This window comes from Acinonyx jubatus, chromosome D1 (genome assembly GCF_027475565.1).
Source record: "Acinonyx jubatus isolate Ajub_Pintada_27869175 chromosome D1, VMU_Ajub_asm_v1.0, whole genome shotgun sequence".
In the NCBI taxonomy this organism is placed as follows: domain Eukaryota; kingdom Metazoa; phylum Chordata; class Mammalia; order Carnivora; family Felidae; genus Acinonyx; species Acinonyx jubatus.
The window spans coordinates 54,357,486-54,375,727 of record NC_069390.1 but is presented as its reverse complement, the minus strand read 5'-3'; the positions used below and the strand labels follow the sequence as shown (position 1 = coordinate 54,375,727).

Sequence of the window (18,242 nt, the reverse complement as noted above, 5' to 3'; positions counted from 1 at the left end):
TGTCTACCATGACTATGAAAAACAGCATCTTGCCTGTGTATCCTGGCTGCCTCTGTCCCTGGAGGACCCTCAGCATTTGCTGTTGGAACAGAAGATACTGTCTGGGATGGGTAGGCTTGCTGAAACAATTCCTTGGTATCAGATCTAGTGGATCAGAGTTTTGTCCTCTCTGATGCAAGTGCTTCCCCCATCCCCAAATATGGAAATCCAAGAAAGGCCCCAAGAGATGGAATCAAATCTAGTCACTAAACAGAGGCCCTGAGGCAGAAGCAGAAAGTCCTTTAAGATCACCTAGCAAATCAGTGCTGGCCAGACCCAGCCACCTTAATCTGGGAATCTCTCCTGGCATGTTAGGTGAGTCTCCATGCTCACATAAAAGGAATAAAATGCAAATGTAAAAGATACCGAGGACAGGGGTGCTGTGCACAGGACCAAACCCAATGGGGAGACAGTCATTCCAGCCTGGATCCTCGATGCCTCAGCCCACCTTCTCTCTGGCTTCAGGGGTTCCCTTTTACATGGGAGGAGCACAGGCCCAGGGCAGACTGGGCAGAGGCTAGTGTTCCCAAGCCTTGAGGAGACATCCAGAAATAGATGGGGGAGTGTCACATTTCTGAGCAGCTGTGTGGGGACAGGGGGTGAGGGACTGACAGTATAAAGGAGAAACCTGCCTTCCCTCTCCCCTGGTGGCCATCGCAGAAGACCAACACCAGCTTCCCTGGAGAAGGCCTAGGTAAGGGGCACACCGCCCTCCTCCTGGGCACAGGGCAGGGAAAGACTCTTTTAAAGGGAAATTTGGGGTATTGATGGTGGAGTTTCAGGAGTTAGGAACAGTTTCAGGGAAACTTTTAGTCTGTTCAGGTTGCTATAAAATATCCCAGACTGCATAACTTATAAACAAACATTTCTCATAGTTATGGAGGCTGAAAGTCTGAGACCAGGGTGCCAGCATGGTCGGGTGAAGACTCTCTTTCTGGCTCATAACTGGCACCTTCTTAGTATGTCTTCATATGGTAAAAGGGGCTAGGGAGCTCTGTGGGGTCTCTTTGATAAAGAACATTAATCCCATTCATGAGGGCTCCGCCCTCATGAGCTTATTACATCCTAAAAGATCCACCTTCTAAAGCCATCACAGCAGGTATTAGGATTTCAACATATGAATTTGGGGGTAACACAGATATTCAGACCGTAGCCCCTTTTATGGAGAGGTTTAGGATACCTAGGGAGGCTTGGGGCATTGAGAAACTTAGGGGTTCCTGGGAAGGGACTTAAGAGTCACATCCCCAAAAGGAAATGTTCAGTGAGGGTCTGGATAAGGAGAAATGACAAGTACCCTGAACAGGATGAGAGGAAAAACAGAAGGGCAGGTGGGATATAAGGGGTTGCCCAGTGCCTCCACTTCCTTGCCTCCCATGACCTCCCCATCATTCTGGCCCCACCCCATTCTCCCAAATACTGCTCACCAAAGTCATCAAACTACCTGTTCTGCAGTGGTCTACACTGTTAGCTGCACCCAGAAAGCCTCTCAGACTCTCAGCAAACATTCCAGGTGGCCTCATCTGTGGCTGCCTTGGGCTAAGCTCTGGGGACACAGAACAGGTCACAGCTGGTCCCTGCCTTCAAGAAACTCACAGGCCAGGAGGGGAAACAGACACATAAGGGCAACACAGTATGATTAGGACAGTGACAGAGGGAAGCACAGGGTGATTTAAGAGCACGGAGTCATCAGAAGACTCCCTGGTGAAGGGGACCCCTGAGTTAAGCCTTGAAAGGTGGGTAGCAGGAGAAGGGCATCCCCAGCAGATGGCAATGTGTGCAGAGCCACGGGGAGGGAAGAAGTGGAGCCTCACCTGGAACTTTGTTCTGTACTGGAGAAGCCAAGCACAAGGCTGAAGAGGTCACGGAGGGCTAGGTTACAGAGCACCTCAAATGCCAGCATGAGGAGGATTCTATCCTGAGGGTAAGGAAGGAAGTTGTGTTTTGTTGCTTTTTTTCCTTTCTAGATGTGTTCTCATGTATTCCCTCATAATTTTCATCTCTGCATTTTTACTCTGTATTTTGAAATATTTCTTCCAGTTAGGTTTGGCACACAAGGTTTTAAGCAGGTAAGCAACTTGACCAGCTGTGCTTTAGAAACATTGTTCTCCCTGCTCTGTGGAGGGTGGATTAGCAGGGGTGACAGCTGAGGCAGGGAGATCAGGGAGGAGGCAGGGGCAGACCTCAGCCATGGCAAGGGATGTGGGGGTGGGAGAAGAAAAGGAGTTTCTAGGATGGATCCATATGGTGATTAGATGGCAACTAATTTAGTGTTTGATGAATGAAGTGACCATTGTGGGTGACTGGGTGAATAACAGAGATGGTATATTATCTCTTTCAATGGCAAGCTAGATAAAACCTAAAGAGGAAATTATTGGGGTGCCTGGGTGGCTCAGTCAGTTGAGCGGCCGACTTTGGCTCAGGTTATGGTTTCATGGCTCATGAGTTCAAGCCCCGCATCCGTCTCTGTGCTGACGGCTTGGAACCTGGAGCCTGCTTCTGATTCTGTGTCTCCCTCTCTCTTTGCCTGCCTCTCTCTCTCTCTCTCTCTCTCTCAAAAATAAATAAACATTAATAAAAATTAAAAAAAAAATTTAAAGAGGAAATTATCACAAGAATACCAGGGTACTTCATGAGACCCAAGTGAAGAGCCTCTAGAAACCCAAGATGTCTTGGTCTGCCTGTGCTTTGGCTTCAGGCAGCTTTTTCTTTGCTTCTCAGCCCTCTTTTTCCTTTCCCTGGGGATCTTATGTCTTTTCTGACTTCAATACACCCATGACTCTCAAATGTCTCATCTTATTGTCCATTCTTCTATCCCTTGGACATTTGCCCCTTGAGAGTCCACACATGCCAAACTGAACTCACCGTTTTTCCTCTAAACCTGATTATTCATTCATTTTGTATTGAGCACCTATCATGTGCTGGGATGGGCAAAATGAGCTTTTAAAGTGTCCCTGCTCCTCCTCTGTTAGCAGACTGGAGTATGGAATCCGTATGTCATCCTTGATTTTTCCCTCTGTTGCACCCCCTATATCCCATCAGACACCATGTCTAGTAAATTATACCTAATGACTCTGGGTCCATCCTCACTGCTAGTATCTTAGGCCACATGATTCAAGGTCCTCACTCTCACTTCAGAACTCAGACTTCCCTATCCCAAGCCTATGAACTCTCTCTTTTCTTGCCTTGTCTCTGCAGGGTAGAGATGAGGATAGAAACAAGGGCAACAGAGAGATGGCAAGAGATAGAGTTGGCCTAGTGAGGTTTTGCTGCATAACCATTTTGCTCTGTACCATAAAATCTCGTGGCACGCAAAGGTTTATTCACATGTTCACAGGTTTTTGGGCTGACTATAGATGGTCTAATCTAAAGTGAGTTTGCTTAGGCTGCTCTGCTTCAAGCTGCCAGTCTGCCTCAGCTTTTTGCTGGCTGGGCTCAGGTCTGCTGCTTATATGATCATTCTAGGGTCCAAGCTAATAGAACAGTTCTGGGCCACATTCTGATGATTTGTGACCCCAAAAGAACCCCCTCTTGGTTTAGAGTCTCCCAAAAGCCAATCCAGAGACAAGGACTTGGGTGTAGTGAGCTTATTTGTAAGTTGATCCCAGAAAGTACAAGTTTAAAAGTGGCAAAGTGGATGGGGCACATGTACTCCAATGTTTATAGCAGCGCTTTCAACAATAGCCAAATTATGGAAAGAGCCTAAATGTCCATCAACTGATGAATGGATAAAGTATTATGCTAAGTGAAATAAGTCAGTCAGAGAAAGACAGATATCATGTTTTCACTCATATGTGGATCTTGAGAAACTTAACAGAAGACCATGGGGGAAGGGAAGGGGGAAAAATAGTTACAAACAGAGAGGGAGGAAGGCAAACCATAAGAGACTCTTAAGTTACAGAGAACAAACTAAGGGTTGATGGGGGGTGGGGGAGAGGGGAAAGTGGGTGATGGGCATTGAGGAGGGCACTTGTTGGGATGAGCACTGGGTGTTGTAAGCCAATTTGACAATAAATTACATTAAATAAAATTTAAAAAGTGGCAAAGTGGGATGGAGAAGAGAAAAGCACCCCCTCCCCAAAAAAAGTGCGTTAATGAGCACACTGTGACCACTGTGGTCAACTGGGGCTTAATCCCACTGGGTACCCTCTGTGGGAAAGGGAATCTGACTTCCATTCTTCCTTGGTTAAGGGTTGTCCCTGGGAACATTAAATCCCCTGCACTTTTGGGTTGCCCTGAGCAAGTTTACAGGGTGATGGAGAAAGTCTTGGGCACAAAAATAACATGGAAAACTAGAGGTGGGAAGCTCAGCATAAGCTGAGGTATCAGCATGCACGAGAACTATCCACTGCCCCTGTGTGTGGACTTGTGGGTGGGCTGAACCATCAAAGTTTAGCCTCCTCCCACCCAGCAGATTATAGAACAGGGATGCTTAACCTGATGAGACTGGGGGCAGAGACATAACCACCTGAAATTTATGTAACATTGGGTGAGGGTACATACATCCATTTGCTTTTTTAAAAGTTTAATGTTTATTTTTGAGAGAGAGAGAGACAGAGCATGAGTAGGGGAAGGGCAGAGAGAGGGGGAGACACAGAATATGAAGCAGGCTCCAGGCTCTGAGCTGTCAGTACAGAGCCTGGTGCAGGGCTTGAACCCATGAGCTGTGAGATCATGACCTGAGCAGAAGTTGGACACTTAACCGACTGAGCCACCCAGATGCCCCTCCATTTTCTGAGGAGACGTTTCACCTTTCATCAGATTCTCAAAGAACCACTGACTGTTTTACCATTTGTGTATAAGAAGGAAAATAGAAATATCTTTGAATTTGCTTATATGTGCATAGAGTATCTTTAGAAGGATACACAGAAAATGGGAATGTTGGTTGCCTCTGGGGAGATGGAGTGAGGAATTAGCAAGAGAAAGATATTTTATTGTGTGCCTTTTGGACTATTTAAATTCTGAACAATGAAAATGTATTACTTTAAAAAAAAATTAAACCTTTAGAGGCACCTGGGTGGCTCAGTCAGTTAAGCGTCTGGCTCTTTATCTTGGCTCAGGTCATGATCTCACAGTTCGTAAGGTTAAGCCCCACATCAGGCTCCATGCTTGGGATTCTCTCTCTCCCTCTCTGCCCCTCCCCCGGCTTGCCCTCTCTCTCTCTCTTTCTCTCTCTCTCTTAAATATTTTTTAAAAAGATTTAAAAAACTTAAACCTTTAAAACATTAAACATTAAAGTCAAGATTGATCCTGTTAGTAAGCAGAAATGTGAATTAAAAAATAGATATCCTCAGTCAGCTGAGAGGCTGACTCTTGATTTCGGCTCAGGTCATGAACCCAGGGTCGTGGGATCAAGACCCTGTTGGGCTCTGCACTGAGCATGGAGTGCTCTTGGGATTCTCGCTCTCAAAAAAAAAAAAAAAAAAAAAAAAAAAGAGAGAGATCATAATAACTAGAACTGGCAAAGACATAGAGAAAAGGCCACTGCTGCAGAAGGGCAAACTAGTACCTCTGGGTGGTAATTTAGCAGTGCCAAATAAACAATAATTCATATCCTTTCAACATTATATCACTTCTTGATCTTTCCTATAAAAATATGCCCATAAGTAGATAAGGATTTACATGCATGGATGTTCATAAAGTATTATGTGTAATGTCAAAAATGTCAAAAAGTTACAAAAAAAATGTGTGCCCAGAAGAAAATAGTTGAACAAACTATCATTTAGCTATATTATGAAATCCCGTGCTGCCATTATAATGAATAAGGTAGATATGAATGTATGATGTGGAAGGAAGTCCTTGATACATTGTTTCCTGGAAAAAAGGTTACAGGAGATGTATGTGAAACATGAAAAGGCATGTTCCTTTTCCTTTTTGAAAAAAAGAAAATAAAAACCAAAAGCAGCCTGTGTATAGAAAACTAGGTGTGTATGCATATTTAAATATTAAATTACTTGCATGTGCACAGAAAAAGGTCCGAAAGGATACTACTGTCACGGTAACAGCAAGCACAGTTAAGAGTGAGAGAGGACACGGAGAGACTGTCTGCTCCAATCCTTACCCCAAGCTGGACTCTGCCTTCTTGGAGCCTCACTCCCCATCTCATCCTCTCCCCAACTCCCAGCCCCTCTCCTTTACCACCTGGGGGGTCTACATCTGTCCCTGCCCTGGAAGCAATCGAGGGCTTAGGGGAGGAGGGCTCAGTTGGCACCAGGACTGCAGGAGGGGAGGATGGCTGGATCTTATACCTGGAGTACTGCCCTGTTCCAGCCTCACATCCCCCACTGGGTGAAGCCCAGACCTCTTACTGTGGTAGTCAGGACCTTTCACGAACGGCCCCAACATTCCCACACTGCAAGCTGTGCCGTGCTGGATAAAATGTCTTTCACTTTTTACATTCAACACCTTTGCTCTTCTCATTTCTGCTACTCACGACTCCTTTCCCACCCCAAATGCCAATCTTCCTATCCCAGTCTCCACTGATTGAAGCCTTATTCTCCTATTTACCTGAAAGACCTTGTTCAGGTAACACCTCCTCCAGGAAGTCTCCCATATTCCTATGTTCCAGCAAGAAGGGTCTACTCTCTCTCGAGCCTTCATTTCTATGTTGTGACTCTGTGCCAAGCACTGGGAGTGGCACAGATTAGGTGTCAATTAATGTTTATGAAATTACATATTAACATTCTCATTTTCTAGATGAAGAAACTGAGACCCAAAGAGAGATAGTAACTTGTCTAGGGCTACCTCCAACATGCAGCCTCCTGCCATGGTGTCTCTGCTGCTTGTGTCCATGGGCCTCATGGAAGCACTTCAGGTATGGTTATCCTCCACTGTCCCCATGTCAGCAGGCAGTTGTCGGCTGAGTTGTCAGCTTCCTGTGAGGAGCCAGGGGAGGAGAGAATGACTGATGCTTCCTTTGGGGCTTGCCCAGCCCGAGGGGACAGTCCCAGACCCTGGTCTTTGCAGCTAGTCGTTCCCAATCCCCTTCCCCTCCAGGTGTGTTTGGGGCTCTCAGCGTCATCATCTAAGTGGAGAAATTTGGTGACAGGCTCCCATTCTCCTGAGGCTCATCCTCTCAGTCCTTACTGCTCCCTCTCCCTCAGGCCCAGAGCCACCCCATCACTCAACGAGACCTCTTCTCTCAAGAAATGCCCCTGGATATGGCCCCAGCCTCCTTTGATGACCAGTATGCTGGCTGTGCAGCAGCCATGACAGCTGCCCTCCCGGATCTCAACCAAACAGAGTTCCAGGCCAACAAAGTGTATGCTGACGGCTGGGCACTGGCAAGCAGCCAGTGGCAGGAGCGCCAGGCCTGGGGACCAGAGTGGGGCCCCAGCCCTACCCGGCTGCCCCTGCCACCCCCTGGCTTCCGCGATGAGCATGGGGTGGCCCTCCTGGCCTACACAGCCAACAGCCCCTTGCACAAGCAGTTCAACGCAGCCGTGCGGGAGGCGGGCCGCTCCCGAGCCTCCTACCTCCACCACTTCTCCTTCAAGACACTCCATTTCCTGCTGACTGAGGCCCTGCAGCTGCTGGGTAGGGGCCAGCGTTCACCCCAGTGCCGCCAGGTGTTCCGAGGGGTGCATGGCCTGCGCTTCCGGCCAGCAGCACCTGGAGCCACCGTAAGGCTGGGAGGATTTGCCTCTGCCTCCCTACAGAATGTTGCAGCCCAGCAGTTTGGGGAGGACACCTTCTTTGGCATCTGGACCTGCCTTGGGGCACCTATCAAGGGCTACTCCTTCTTCCCTGGGGAGGATGAGGTGCTGATCCCCCCCTTTGAGACCTTCCAGGTAATCAATGCCAGCAGACCAGCCCAGGGCCCTGCCCGCATTTACCTCCGGGCCCTGGGCAAGCGCAGCACATACAACTGTGAGTACATTAAAGGTGAGCAGGGGATGCACTGGTCAGCATCTATGCAGAAGATGGGCCTCCCCTTCTGTTTTCAGGGGATACATACACAAATATTACAAATAAATTAATAGTAAGGGGGACCCAGTCCTGTCCCTCTGCCCCTCCACCCCCTTGCATCTAAGGGGAGACAAGCTTCTGAGGTAGTAGGACGCTTGTCCCTGGAGGTGCTTAAGCCAGAGCTGGCCACTTGCCTGCTGGGAGGTTGAAGAGGGTTTTCTGACCAAGACAGGTGTCTATGGACATTTGAGAGCCAAACAGAACTGGTCAGGCTTTTCTCCCAGATGGAAGCTGGAAGGCAATTAATTTCTGGCCATAGCACTGACACCCAGACCATTGATGCCGGGTCTGATTAAGAGCCCCAACCTCAGCTTCCAAGAGGAGCACATGCATTCGGCTGAATGGAAATCCTGTGCTGTCGTGTGTGCTGGGTAGGGGTGCAGGTCGGTGGTGAGATAGCCGTTAGGGGCTGTGCCCCAAAGTTCCAGCTCAGGCTGTGGCAGGTCTCGGATACTCTTCCTGTCTATCCTCCAGGACTGGCCAGCGATGGAATCATGAGGCCAGCCTCAGGTTCTTAATATCTGAAGGGGTTGGGGGTTACTGGTCCTGGCCGAATGATGCCCAGGGGCTTGTGAGGCCTAATTTGCATAATTAGAAGCAGGTTGTTGCCTGGAACTGTGGACCACATCTAAGATAGGAGAAAGTCCAGTATGGCTACCGTTCTCACCTTGGACAGCACCATGAGCTTGCATGAGTTAATGGAACATAAAAAAGACATGCAAAATACATAAACTAGTGCCTCCTTGGCTGGGACAAGGCATGGGAGAAGGAGAGGTGAGGCAAAGCTACAGGCCAAGGAAGCAGGAGGGTACCCAGAATAGACCCTGGCTTTGAGAGCTGGCTCCCTTCTGGCTCTGCTGCTCATGGGTCAAGTCAAATGTAGGCAAAGGAGGTCCCACCATAAGGAAGCAGAGTTAGAAGAAAATGTATCAGCTTCTCCTTGAATGAGTTGGGGATGGACCACAGGGTTTGGGGGTTCTTTCCTGACCTGAGAGCTATTGAGACTTTGATTATTTACTGTTTCTTCCCTACAGATAAGCAGTGCAAGTCTGGGCCCTGCCGTCTGGATAACTCAGGTAAGAGCTGCAAGCCTATGTGGGCCTCAGCTCAAGGATGAGCAGGGTGCCCTGGGGTTGGACTCCCCTCCTGAATGCATGTCACTCTTGAAAGGAAAACAACCCTCTTTTAATCAAAACAAGTAAACTCTCTTAAGCAGACACCTGTGGGGGTTGCTAACCTCTCTTAGAGGACATAGATGTGTGTATGGGGCAGTAGTCATGCAAGCTGATACACCTGCCCCCAAGTATGGGGCCCTCTCCTTCACAGAAGGTCAATGATCATGCACCAGAGAGATCCAGGTTGCAGTGAGGGGATGAAGGGAAGGGACCACTCCCAAAGTCCTCTCTGGGCCTTCTCCTTCAGCTGCAGAACCCACTGTCTCTATTACTAACCTCAGGGCTCCTGTAGACCACCTTCCAAGGTTGAGGTCAGGTCTTGGGTGCTGGAGACCTGGGATCTCATCTGAGCTCTGCCCTTTCTCTGTGATCACTCGCTCTCTCTGGGCCTCAGTTTTCCTATCTGTATAATAAGCATATTAGACTAGATGATCCCTAGGTCCCTTTCAGTTGTGACTCTTCTTCCCTTGAATACCCACTATTCCAGGGCCTGCCTAAGCCACCACTTCTCTAGGTGGGAAGGGGCTTTTCCAGGGGAACCAACTGGAATAGGCCCTTCCCAAGAAAGAAACTCTAGCCACTTATCCCCCTCAGGTCCCTCTTCCCTCCTCCAGGGCTCTGTGAACAGTGGGAAGGAGGGGGCCCTAGCATCTGCTTTATTCCCACCATTCTCCACTACACAGTCCCACACCATGCTCCAGGCACACCACGCCATGAATCCTCACCATGACCCAGTGGGGTAGGTACTATCATCACCCTTGTTCTACAGATGAGGGAACTAAGTCCTAGAGAAGTGAAGCAACCAGTCCTACACACACAGCTAATAAGGGGTGGGGTCCAGAGAGCCCAGCTCTAGAGCCACCCTCTGAACCACCACACTACCTGGTCCCCATTTCTCTCCAGACACCATCTTATTTTATCCTTACTGTACAATAAACTATTGGAAGGAGGAAGAACAGGGAGTATTACCTTCATTATATAGTAAAGGAGACCCAGGGACAGAAATGACTTGCCCAAGGTGACAGAAGGAGTCAGTGGCAGAGCCAGGGTCAGAAGCCATATCTCCAGGCTCCAACCAACTTGAGTTCTGGTAATGTCATTTCAAGCACTGGACAAGCTAAGGATTCCCCCTGGTCCATCAGTACTTCTATCAGGGGTTGGGCAGAGGGGCAAAGATGAGCATCACTAGAGCTCTCATCATATCTCTTCCCCTTGTTCAACCCACTCTGTGATGCCTCATTTGTCTCAGTAGGGGGCAGGGGCATAGACCAACCTAGTGACCTCTGGAAGGGGAACTGGGGCTCTTTCATCTGCCTACCCTCCTCCCTGAATCCATGCTCTGCATCTCTGCATCTCTGGCTCCCATCACACTTTGTGTGTCTGTGTTTCCAGCTCACTCTGCTCGCTCCTCTTCGTCTTATTTATGTACCTCATTTTACCCTGAAAACTTCTCTCTCTGCCTCTGTTTTTCCCACAGCCATGAGTCAAGGCCCCATTTCTGCAGTCTGGTCCCTCCTACTGCCACTCTGGCTCCTTGTCAGAGGAAACTTTCCATAGACTCCAGGCCTCCCATCATCCTTCCAACACTGAACAGCCCTGCCTGCTGCCTCTACCCAACATGGGGATGTTGGCCACATGTGTGCTTTAAAGGCAGCCAGGATCCATGGTAACTCCATCTGCTGGGAACTCTGGGACGTTGGTAGCTGCCAGGCCTGCTGATGGAGAAATAAGGGAATCTGAGGACTGAGCCTTAGCCAAGGCTCTAAGAATGAGACACTGAATAGACACGGGGGTCTCTACAACAGGCAACAACTCACTTGGAGGTTAAACTAGTTTGGGGGGGAATGGGGAGGAAAGCACTTGGCCAGAGCATTTGCTGGTATTACTCAAATGCCTCACATGTGCACCTGGAAAGCTCCTATTCACTCTCCCAAGAAGCCTTCTCTGACTTCTCCCACCTGGCTGGGCTAGGGGTCCTGCCTCTCTGCTCCCACAGGTCCTTAGATGCTTCTCTACACCACGTGTTCATGTTTGCCTCCTGTATCAGATGGTGAGCTTCCTGACGGCAGGGACTGGGTCTAAAGCACAGAGGTAGTGCTAGAAAACGTGTAAATCAAAAAGGAACAAACATCTTGCGAATGGCTCATCTCTGCAGTGCCCTGCTCTGGACATTTTCAAGCTCTCTGAATGTCAGTGTGTAGGAATGATGTGGACTGGCTCTAGCTCCAGACAGTAGAGAGCAGGAGAAATAGCAGAGACAGCATTAGGTTCTCTGCCAGGGTCTCAACTGAATGCGCAATTGAATTCTTGTCAGCAAAGACATATAATTTCTGCTCTGATCTATGTGTCCTAAGGTTCCCGTCTCTAGAGAGACAATCCTGGATCCCCAACTTCCACTACCACGGGTCCCAAGGGTTAAGACAGGACACTGAAGAGGTGCTAGGCACACACTTACTTTATTATGAGTTGGGGCTTTGGGGCCAAAATTCTGGTGTGGCCTCCTGCTCTGGAAACTAGAATCCTGAATCCTTTACCCTGAGTCCTAGGCAGGGACTGGCAAGACCAAGTTCCTAAAATAATAGCCACCAAGGAAGTAAGAGAAGACAAAGAAACATGGTAGTTCTGTTTCTCATATAACCTGCACCCTTGCCACTCTAACATTTCTAACACTCAGCATCAAAGTTCAATTCTGTTCCTCCAGGACTGCATTTTGATTTTGACCCTTCTTAGAGTTTCTCTTCCATAGGGATTAAGGGAGTGGCAAACTCTGGATTTCCCTTAGTGGTTAAGGTATGTAGACAAGCGATCCCTGTGGTTTGTGAAATCGGCAGTGCTGATCCTGAAGAAAGGGTGTCCCAGGCTCTTAGGCACAGTAGGGAGAGACTGGGTGGCCTGAGAGCCAACAACCACCTGGCCTTTCCATCTCTGTCTGGGGGTGCTGTGGCTGCATCAGACCCCTGGGACTCACAGGGCCTGCACCAGCACCAGGAGGCTCATGACCAGGGCCATGGAGAAGAAGATCCCCAGGAAGAAGCGATCCATCACACGGGCCAGCCGCTTCCAGTCCTCATGGCGGCGCTGGGCAGCCCGGTGGCTGTGGAAGGTGTTAGCAATGGTAGCTACGTGATGCAGCAAGGCTTCTTGATGGCACAGACACCGTGGCTCATGGCAAGGAACTGCTGGAGGGTGAACCCCTTCATCAGAAGGCTGGGGACCGGGGGGTGACTCAGGTGGTCTAGACTGCCCACAGGGCTCCCCTCGTTCCCGCACGCACAAGCCCCGTGCCAGGCGTCCCAGGAGGAGGGCCCGAGCCCAGGCTGGCACTGGTCGGGCACTGGGACCACAGTAATGCAGGTTCATGATAAGGATGGTGAGCGCTGTGGAGAATGTGACCATGGTCATGGTGGCCATGTAGTACTTCCCTGAAAGAGAGAGAGTGAGCTGGGGCCCAAAACAAGAACTCAGGGTGCCTGAGTCTGCCCACTGCCTCAACACAAATAGGCACCAGCTCATCCACCATGAGGCTCTCAGGACCCTCCAATCCCAATGGATGGAGCCAGGAAGGACATAAGAGCCAAGGTCTCCTCATCCCCTATTCCTACAAGTGAGTTCTCACAAGCCACGTGCTCCCTAGTTGTTCTCCTCACTGCTGGACTCTGCACTCCCTCACAATCCATGAAAGCCACGCTCTCAAATGTAGAAGCACCATCTGGGGCAAATTATTGATTCTTTTGGTACAACTGGGATAACAACAGAACTTACCTCACAGGTCTGTGGTGAGGGCTCCCTGAGTTAATAAATGACAAGCGCTTAGGAGAGGACCTGGCACACAGCCAGCACTCAATGCAAACTGCCTGTTACGACGGGTGAGGGGGAGGATGTCTTCCTGGAAGGGGCCTACCCCTCTCCCCTCAATCTCAGAATGAAGCATGCTCCCGGAACGCCCCCACCCTCACCCCCAACTCCCACGCCGAATTGGGCCGGCACGCCTGGGCTGGGGATGGGCGGGGGCCGGTCTCACGGAAGAGACGGCTCACTCCCCGCCCCCTCACCACCCTCGACCCGCGCCCTCGTGGCTCACCAATGAGCGGCACGCTCTCGGCCGGTGGCATGCTCTCGGCCAGGAGCAGCTGGAAGACGGTGAGCGCCAGCAGCACGGTGACGCCGAGCGACACCTTCTCGCCCGAGTCGGCGGGCAGGTGGAAGGCGAGCGGCGCGAGCAGCGAGATGAGCACGCAGGGCAGCAGCAGGTTGCACACGTAGGCGGCGGCGCGGCGGCGCAGCAGCAGCGTGAAGGTCACGTCCGGGTAGGGCTCTGAGCAGCAGCCGTAGGTGAGCACGCGCCGCCGTGCCGGCATGCCCAGCACGTGCCACTCCACGTTCTCCACGAAGTCGGCCAGGCTGGCGGCGGTACCGCGCGGCCGCACGTCCAGCTGGTGCCCGCCGTGCGTCCACGAGCCGAACGTCAGGCCGCAGCGCTGCGCGTCGAACGGGAAGGCCGACACGTCCACGCGGCATGAGCTGCGCGTGATGGCCGGCGCGTCCCAGCGCACGGCGCCGTCGTGCCGCAGAACCACGTTGGTGCTGGCCGAGGCCGGCGGCTGTGCGTCAGCCCTGTGGGCGGGCGGGGTTGGGCTACCTGAGGAGGCTGCTGGGAGGCAGACTCCTGCAGCACCTCTGTGACCCCCGGGACCCTGTGGTTACCAGGGACCACCTAGAGGGTGGAGGGGGTGACAGAGAGGGCTCTGCGTGCCTTTGGAGGCTCAGAAGGGGTGGCGCCTGCAGACTCTAGAGGAGACACGGATCTAGGCCAGGGCAGGGTGAAAACACATCTGCAAAAGATGGCACCTGGCTGCATTGTGTTATCTGCAAATCTCCTAGGGGGCCCCTGGGGGAAAATATGCAGAGCCATGTGTTGTCTGGGAAACACAACTGGTTTAGGTGGCATAAAGGAATGCTCCAGAGGGTTAGGCCCTAGAGGAAGTCCCTAGGTAGGCCGTCGGGGAGTCCTGGGAGACTTGGAGCAGGCCTGGAAGGGTGGAGTATGCCATCAGGAGGCACTTGTACCCCAGAACCCTCTCTGTGAGAGATACAGAAATGGCCCCTAGACCACACAGTGGGTTCCCAGGAGACATTCAGCCTGGGTTGGCTTGGGAGAGTCTAAAGTGGGGCATATCATGGAGGGGCTGGCAGCTTAGAAGGGTCCTGGGGGAAAAGCTTCCAGGGCAGCATAGGAACCAAGTTAGGTTGTGGGGATGGGGAATCAGTGCAAACCTAGAGCCAAGGGCAACAGATGGAAGGGGGAGGGGCCCAGGCAGGCAGTACTTGTTATAGAGTACGATGTCTGGACGCCACACGAGACTGCTGGGGATGCGGATAGCATCCAGGCCACCATAGGCATCGGGGTCCCATCGTAGGTAGGCATCTGTCCACTCCTGTCGAATCCACAGGTACAGGGTCAGCACCTGGTTCCGCTCATCCTAGTGGGTGGCAGGGAGTAGGCACAGGTGTGGGCACACATATATGCACACCCTCCCCTGTGTGTACACACTCATCTACAGAGTTCTGGACGGCACCCACAAACGCAGCTGGCTCACAGTCCAGTTCCTACCCAGGCCTGACCTTGCTATGTGACCTTGACAGTTTTCCACTCTTCTTTAGGTCTCAGTTTCCTCAGTAGTTACATGGGTGATAATCCCTGCTGGGCAGGAATCCAAGTGTGCAAGTAGTGGACACACTGTGGGCACCCAGCAGTTAGTATCCAACAGTTAGTAGCTGTTATTATTGTTAATATTAATGTTTATAGATAAGAATTATTTGGAGAATAATCCCATTCTCTCACTCCCTCCCCCGCCACCCCCCCTCCAATTCCTTGACACTTCCATAGGCATGCTCCAAGGTTGCACCACAACACACCATATCAATGATCTGGGACAATGTCACCTCCAGGGTCACGTTCAGAGCCTGGTCTGTGTCTGCCACAGGTCTCAGGGCACTTGTGTAGTTGGCGAAGAGGTCATGGAACAGCTTGTGAGCCAGTCTGCCCTCAGCTCCCAAGCATTCTGGGGGACCAGGAAACAGGGTTGTGCATCTGAGACCCTTGTCCAGGGCCCTCTGCTCACACCCTCTATCCCCACAAGGCTGGCACCTGTCACCTGCTGTGCTATCTCCTGGCCATCTGACTGGTCCTCCTGATGTCTTCTCTGTCCATCTAGCTGTGGTTCTAGTTCCTCCCTGGACTGCTTCCAGGGATGAGTGAGGTGAAGGCTGAGGACTAAATTGGTACTGTCTTCTGGAGCACGCTGACTGTTTTTTTCCCCCACCCTTTCCCTTCCTAAGGACCTGGATTCTGCTTGCCCTACTGCAAATGCAACAGGGGCCTAAACAGACAATAGGAGTCTCATCTCTCACCCAGGTGTTGTTAACCCCATTGCCACCCCCCCGCCCCCCGGCTCCAGTCTCTCAAACCTATCTCCACTTATCCAGCTGCACTTCTGTGGATTTCTTCAAAGTTTCTGATGCTGTGGGCTATCCCTCCTTCTGAAAATCCTCTCTTCTCTAGACTTCTGTGACATACCACATTGTCTTCAGCCTCTGACTCAAGTATTGTTCCCCAGAATCCTATCCTTGGCCTTTTTTTTTTCAGCCCAGATTTTTCTCCTGAGCTCCAGACCCATAAATACAATTCATTCCCGAATGTCCTATTGGCACCTTTAAGGCTGTAGGTCCAAAATATGAACTCATTTCCTCCTCCCATGCTCTGAAACCTATTCCTTATTCTGTGTTCCCCATCTCAGCAAACAGCACTGATCCCCCAGTGATTTCAGCCAGAAATCTGGGAATTATTCCTCCTTTCTGCCCCCTCCCCCTGCAATCCTACCAGTACCCGAGTCCTGCCAGCCATGCTACTGGGCATCTTTTGAATGTCTACTCACCTCTGAAGCTGAGAGGACTTCTCACTGCCCCTGCTGCAAGTTTAGTCTCTCTAACCAACCTTCACATTTCTGAGATCAGGTTTTTAAGCACTCAAGTTTGACCAGGCCAGTAGCTGCTTAAAAGTGTTCAATATCTCTCTCTGTTGCCTGCTAATAAAGTCTAAACTCAGCTTGGCATTCAAGGCCCTTCATGATCTGGCCCCCTCACCCTGGCTTTTCCATCACTCCTCCCACCCCGGCCAGGCAGGTCTTCTCTTGTCCCCTTCAGCACCTTTGTCCTCCATGATACCCAGATAGAACACTTGTTCCCCACACAGTAGTGAAGAGAAATAGGGTGTGGAGAGAGATTTGGGGAGGAAGGCAACAGCAGCAGTGCCCAGAGAAGCAGGGCTGGTTTACTGAGCTTCACACCTGGAAGCAGCGAGAGCAGGAGCAGAAAGCCCAGGCCGGAGACAGAGAAGCTTAGGCTGAGATGGTGGCTCCGGGGCCCCATGGCCCTGCCACAGCAAGAGGTGGGGCAGGTCTCTGGGTGTGAGCCTCTTGGCCCCACTGAGGGCAGCATCAGGCTCTGCTGGCAGGGATGGTGTGGACGATACCTGCAAGTCAGAAGTAAGACTGAAATCTCTGCTGGGTCCAGCTACCCTCTGGGGAGCCCTGCGGCTCCTCCAGTTCTCTCACCCTCCTATTTGTACCTGCCCTTGGATTTAAGTACTTGGATCTTGGCATCTGCTCTTTCTCCTCTGTTAGTCCTTTCCTCTTCTGGCCTCTGCCCCTGCACTTGTCTCTGCCCCCCCACCCCCCTTTACCTCTCTCACTCAGCATCTCCGTCTCCACTTCCTTTTGTCTTTTCTTCTGTAACTCTTTCTTGGCCTCTGCCTCTTTGACTTTGGTCTTCCTCCTTCCACTCATTCTTCCTGTCTCCTTCTATTTCAGCCCCCTAACTTCCTTTCTCTGTTCTCCATACCTGGACTCCAGATGAGCCTGGCACATTCTCAGCAGAACGGGGCAGGGACTCCATCAGCTCTGAGCCCTCTGAGGCATAGGGCTGCAGGCCCCTCCCCCTTTGCCGTTTTCATTAGCTTAATTATAGGGTTGGGACACCTGTGCCCATGGGAACAGAGTAATTGAAACTGACACCTCAGGTTACCGGGCCCTGAATTATTCAAATTCTGTAAGTCAGCACCCAGGCTCAGCTGAAGCCCAGCCTGGGGTATTGGAGGGCACAGAGATCCTAGGGTCAGGGGTGTGAGGGAGCAGGACCCATGGATGATGCTGTCCTCCGAGTTCTACCACCATTACTGAATTCTTGAAGCCTCCTTTAAACTGTCAGCTCTGTCTCCAGTGAGAGATCGAACACATCTGTCCAGGCTAGGTAGGCACTTTGTGCCAATCAAGCTCTCCCCTCCTGGTGGGAATGGGAACTGAGCCTCAGGCTCCTCCAGGTGGCCCCACAGAGCAGGGGATGCAGCTCACATCCTCACCTCCAGCTCCCTACAGCCATCCCAATCGGAGCCTCAGTGTTTTCCCCATGCCCAAACACCATAGGTGATATGGGGTAGCAGGGAAAACACAGGCTTTAGAGTCACCTTCAGCTCTGTCTTATGAGTTGTCTGACATGGGCAAGCTACTGAAACTCTTTGGGTTTCGGTTTTCTCATACAGGATAATGGGATTAACAGTCCTCACTTTGAAAGGATTAAATGAGACAAGCAATAATGCAAGGCAAGTGCCCAGCATATTGTCTGATGCACAGTAGTCAACCAACTATAATCTCAGTGATATCTTCAGGAACACACACTTAGATTCACAAGTCTCCAGCCCCTGGCAACCACAGTTCTAAACTTTCTATCTCCATAATTTTGACTTAAGCACCTCATGTGAGTGGAGTCACACAGTAGTTGTCTTTTTGAGATCAGTTGATTCACTTTGCATAATATCCTCAAGATTGATCCATTTTGTTACATATGTCAGAACTTTCTTATTTTAGGGCTATATATATTCTATTGTATGCATATGCTACATTTTGCTTATCTATTCATTCCTTGAGGAATACTTGGCTTGCTTACACATTTTGGGTAGTATGAATAATCCTGCTGAATATGAAAATAGAAATATCTCTTCAAGACTTT

The 18,242-nt window shown here is 50.7% G+C and overlaps 2 protein-coding genes across 5 annotated transcripts; one reads left to right on the top strand and one right to left on the bottom strand.

Moving 5' to 3' along the window:
• Nucleotides 1-578: 578 nt before the first annotated feature.
• On the top strand, nt 579-11,518 carry ART1 (ADP-ribosyltransferase 1). 4 transcript variants are annotated; one of them, XM_027039729.2, is made up of 5 exons: nt 579-733; nt 6,733-6,850; nt 7,140-7,826; nt 9,039-9,080; nt 10,657-11,518. In XM_027039729.2, exons 2-5 carry the CDS (start codon nt 6,788-6,790, stop codon nt 10,660-10,662), a joined length of 798 nt encoding a protein of 265 aa, XP_026895530.1. In that variant the 5' UTR covers nt 579-733; nt 6,733-6,787; the 3' UTR covers nt 10,663-11,518. The 4 variants fall into 4 exon arrangements, with proteins under 4 accessions (XP_026895530.1, XP_026895529.1, XP_026895527.1 ...); XM_027039728.2 differs by having other exon boundaries at nt 7,140-7,905; XM_027039726.2 differs by having other exon boundaries at nt 7,140-7,920.
• A 101-nt stretch (nt 11,519-11,619) lies between these two features.
• Nucleotides 11,620-17,023, bottom strand: CHRNA10 (cholinergic receptor nicotinic alpha 10 subunit). The gene is made up of 5 exons (XM_027039649.2): nt 16,921-17,023; nt 15,096-15,640; nt 14,505-14,659; nt 13,261-13,793; nt 11,620-12,601 (listed from the first exon to the last, which is right to left on the bottom strand). The coding sequence occupies exons 1-5, from the start codon at nt 17,021-17,023 to the stop codon at nt 12,144-12,146; spliced, it is 1,794 nt and encodes a 597-aa protein (XP_026895450.1). The 3' UTR covers nt 11,620-12,143.
• Nucleotides 17,024-18,242: the final 1,219 nt, after the last annotated feature.

What these genes read in the sequence shown, in the direction of transcription:
- CHRNA10 (XM_027039649.2), bottom strand. Translation starts at nt 17,023, where the DNA reads ATGAGTGGAAGGAGGAAGACCAAAGTCAAAGAGGCAGAGGCCAAGAAA. An exon ending in GGAGATGCTGAGTGAGAGAG is followed by an intron (nt 15,641 to 16,920) that starts GTAAAGGGGGGT and finishes GATAGGTTTGAG; the next exon opens with AGACTGGAGCCGGGGGGCGG. An exon ending in TGTCCCAGATCATTGATATG is followed by an intron (nt 14,660 to 15,095) that starts GTGTGTTGTGGT and finishes GCCACCCACTAG; the next exon opens with GATGAGCGGAACCAGGTGCT.
- ART1 (XM_027039726.2), top strand. Translation starts at nt 6,788, where the DNA reads ATGCAGCCTCCTGCCATGGTGTCTCTGCTGCTTGTGTCCATGGGCCTC. An exon ending in CAACTGTGAGTACATTAAAG is followed by an intron (nt 7,921 to 9,038) that starts GTGAGCAGGGGA and finishes TCTTCCCTACAG; the next exon opens with ATAAGCAGTGCAAGTCTGGG. An exon ending in CTGCCGTCTGGATAACTCAG is followed by an intron (nt 9,081 to 10,656) that starts GTAAGAGCTGCA and finishes TTTTTCCCACAG; the next exon opens with CCATGAGTCAAGGCCCCATT.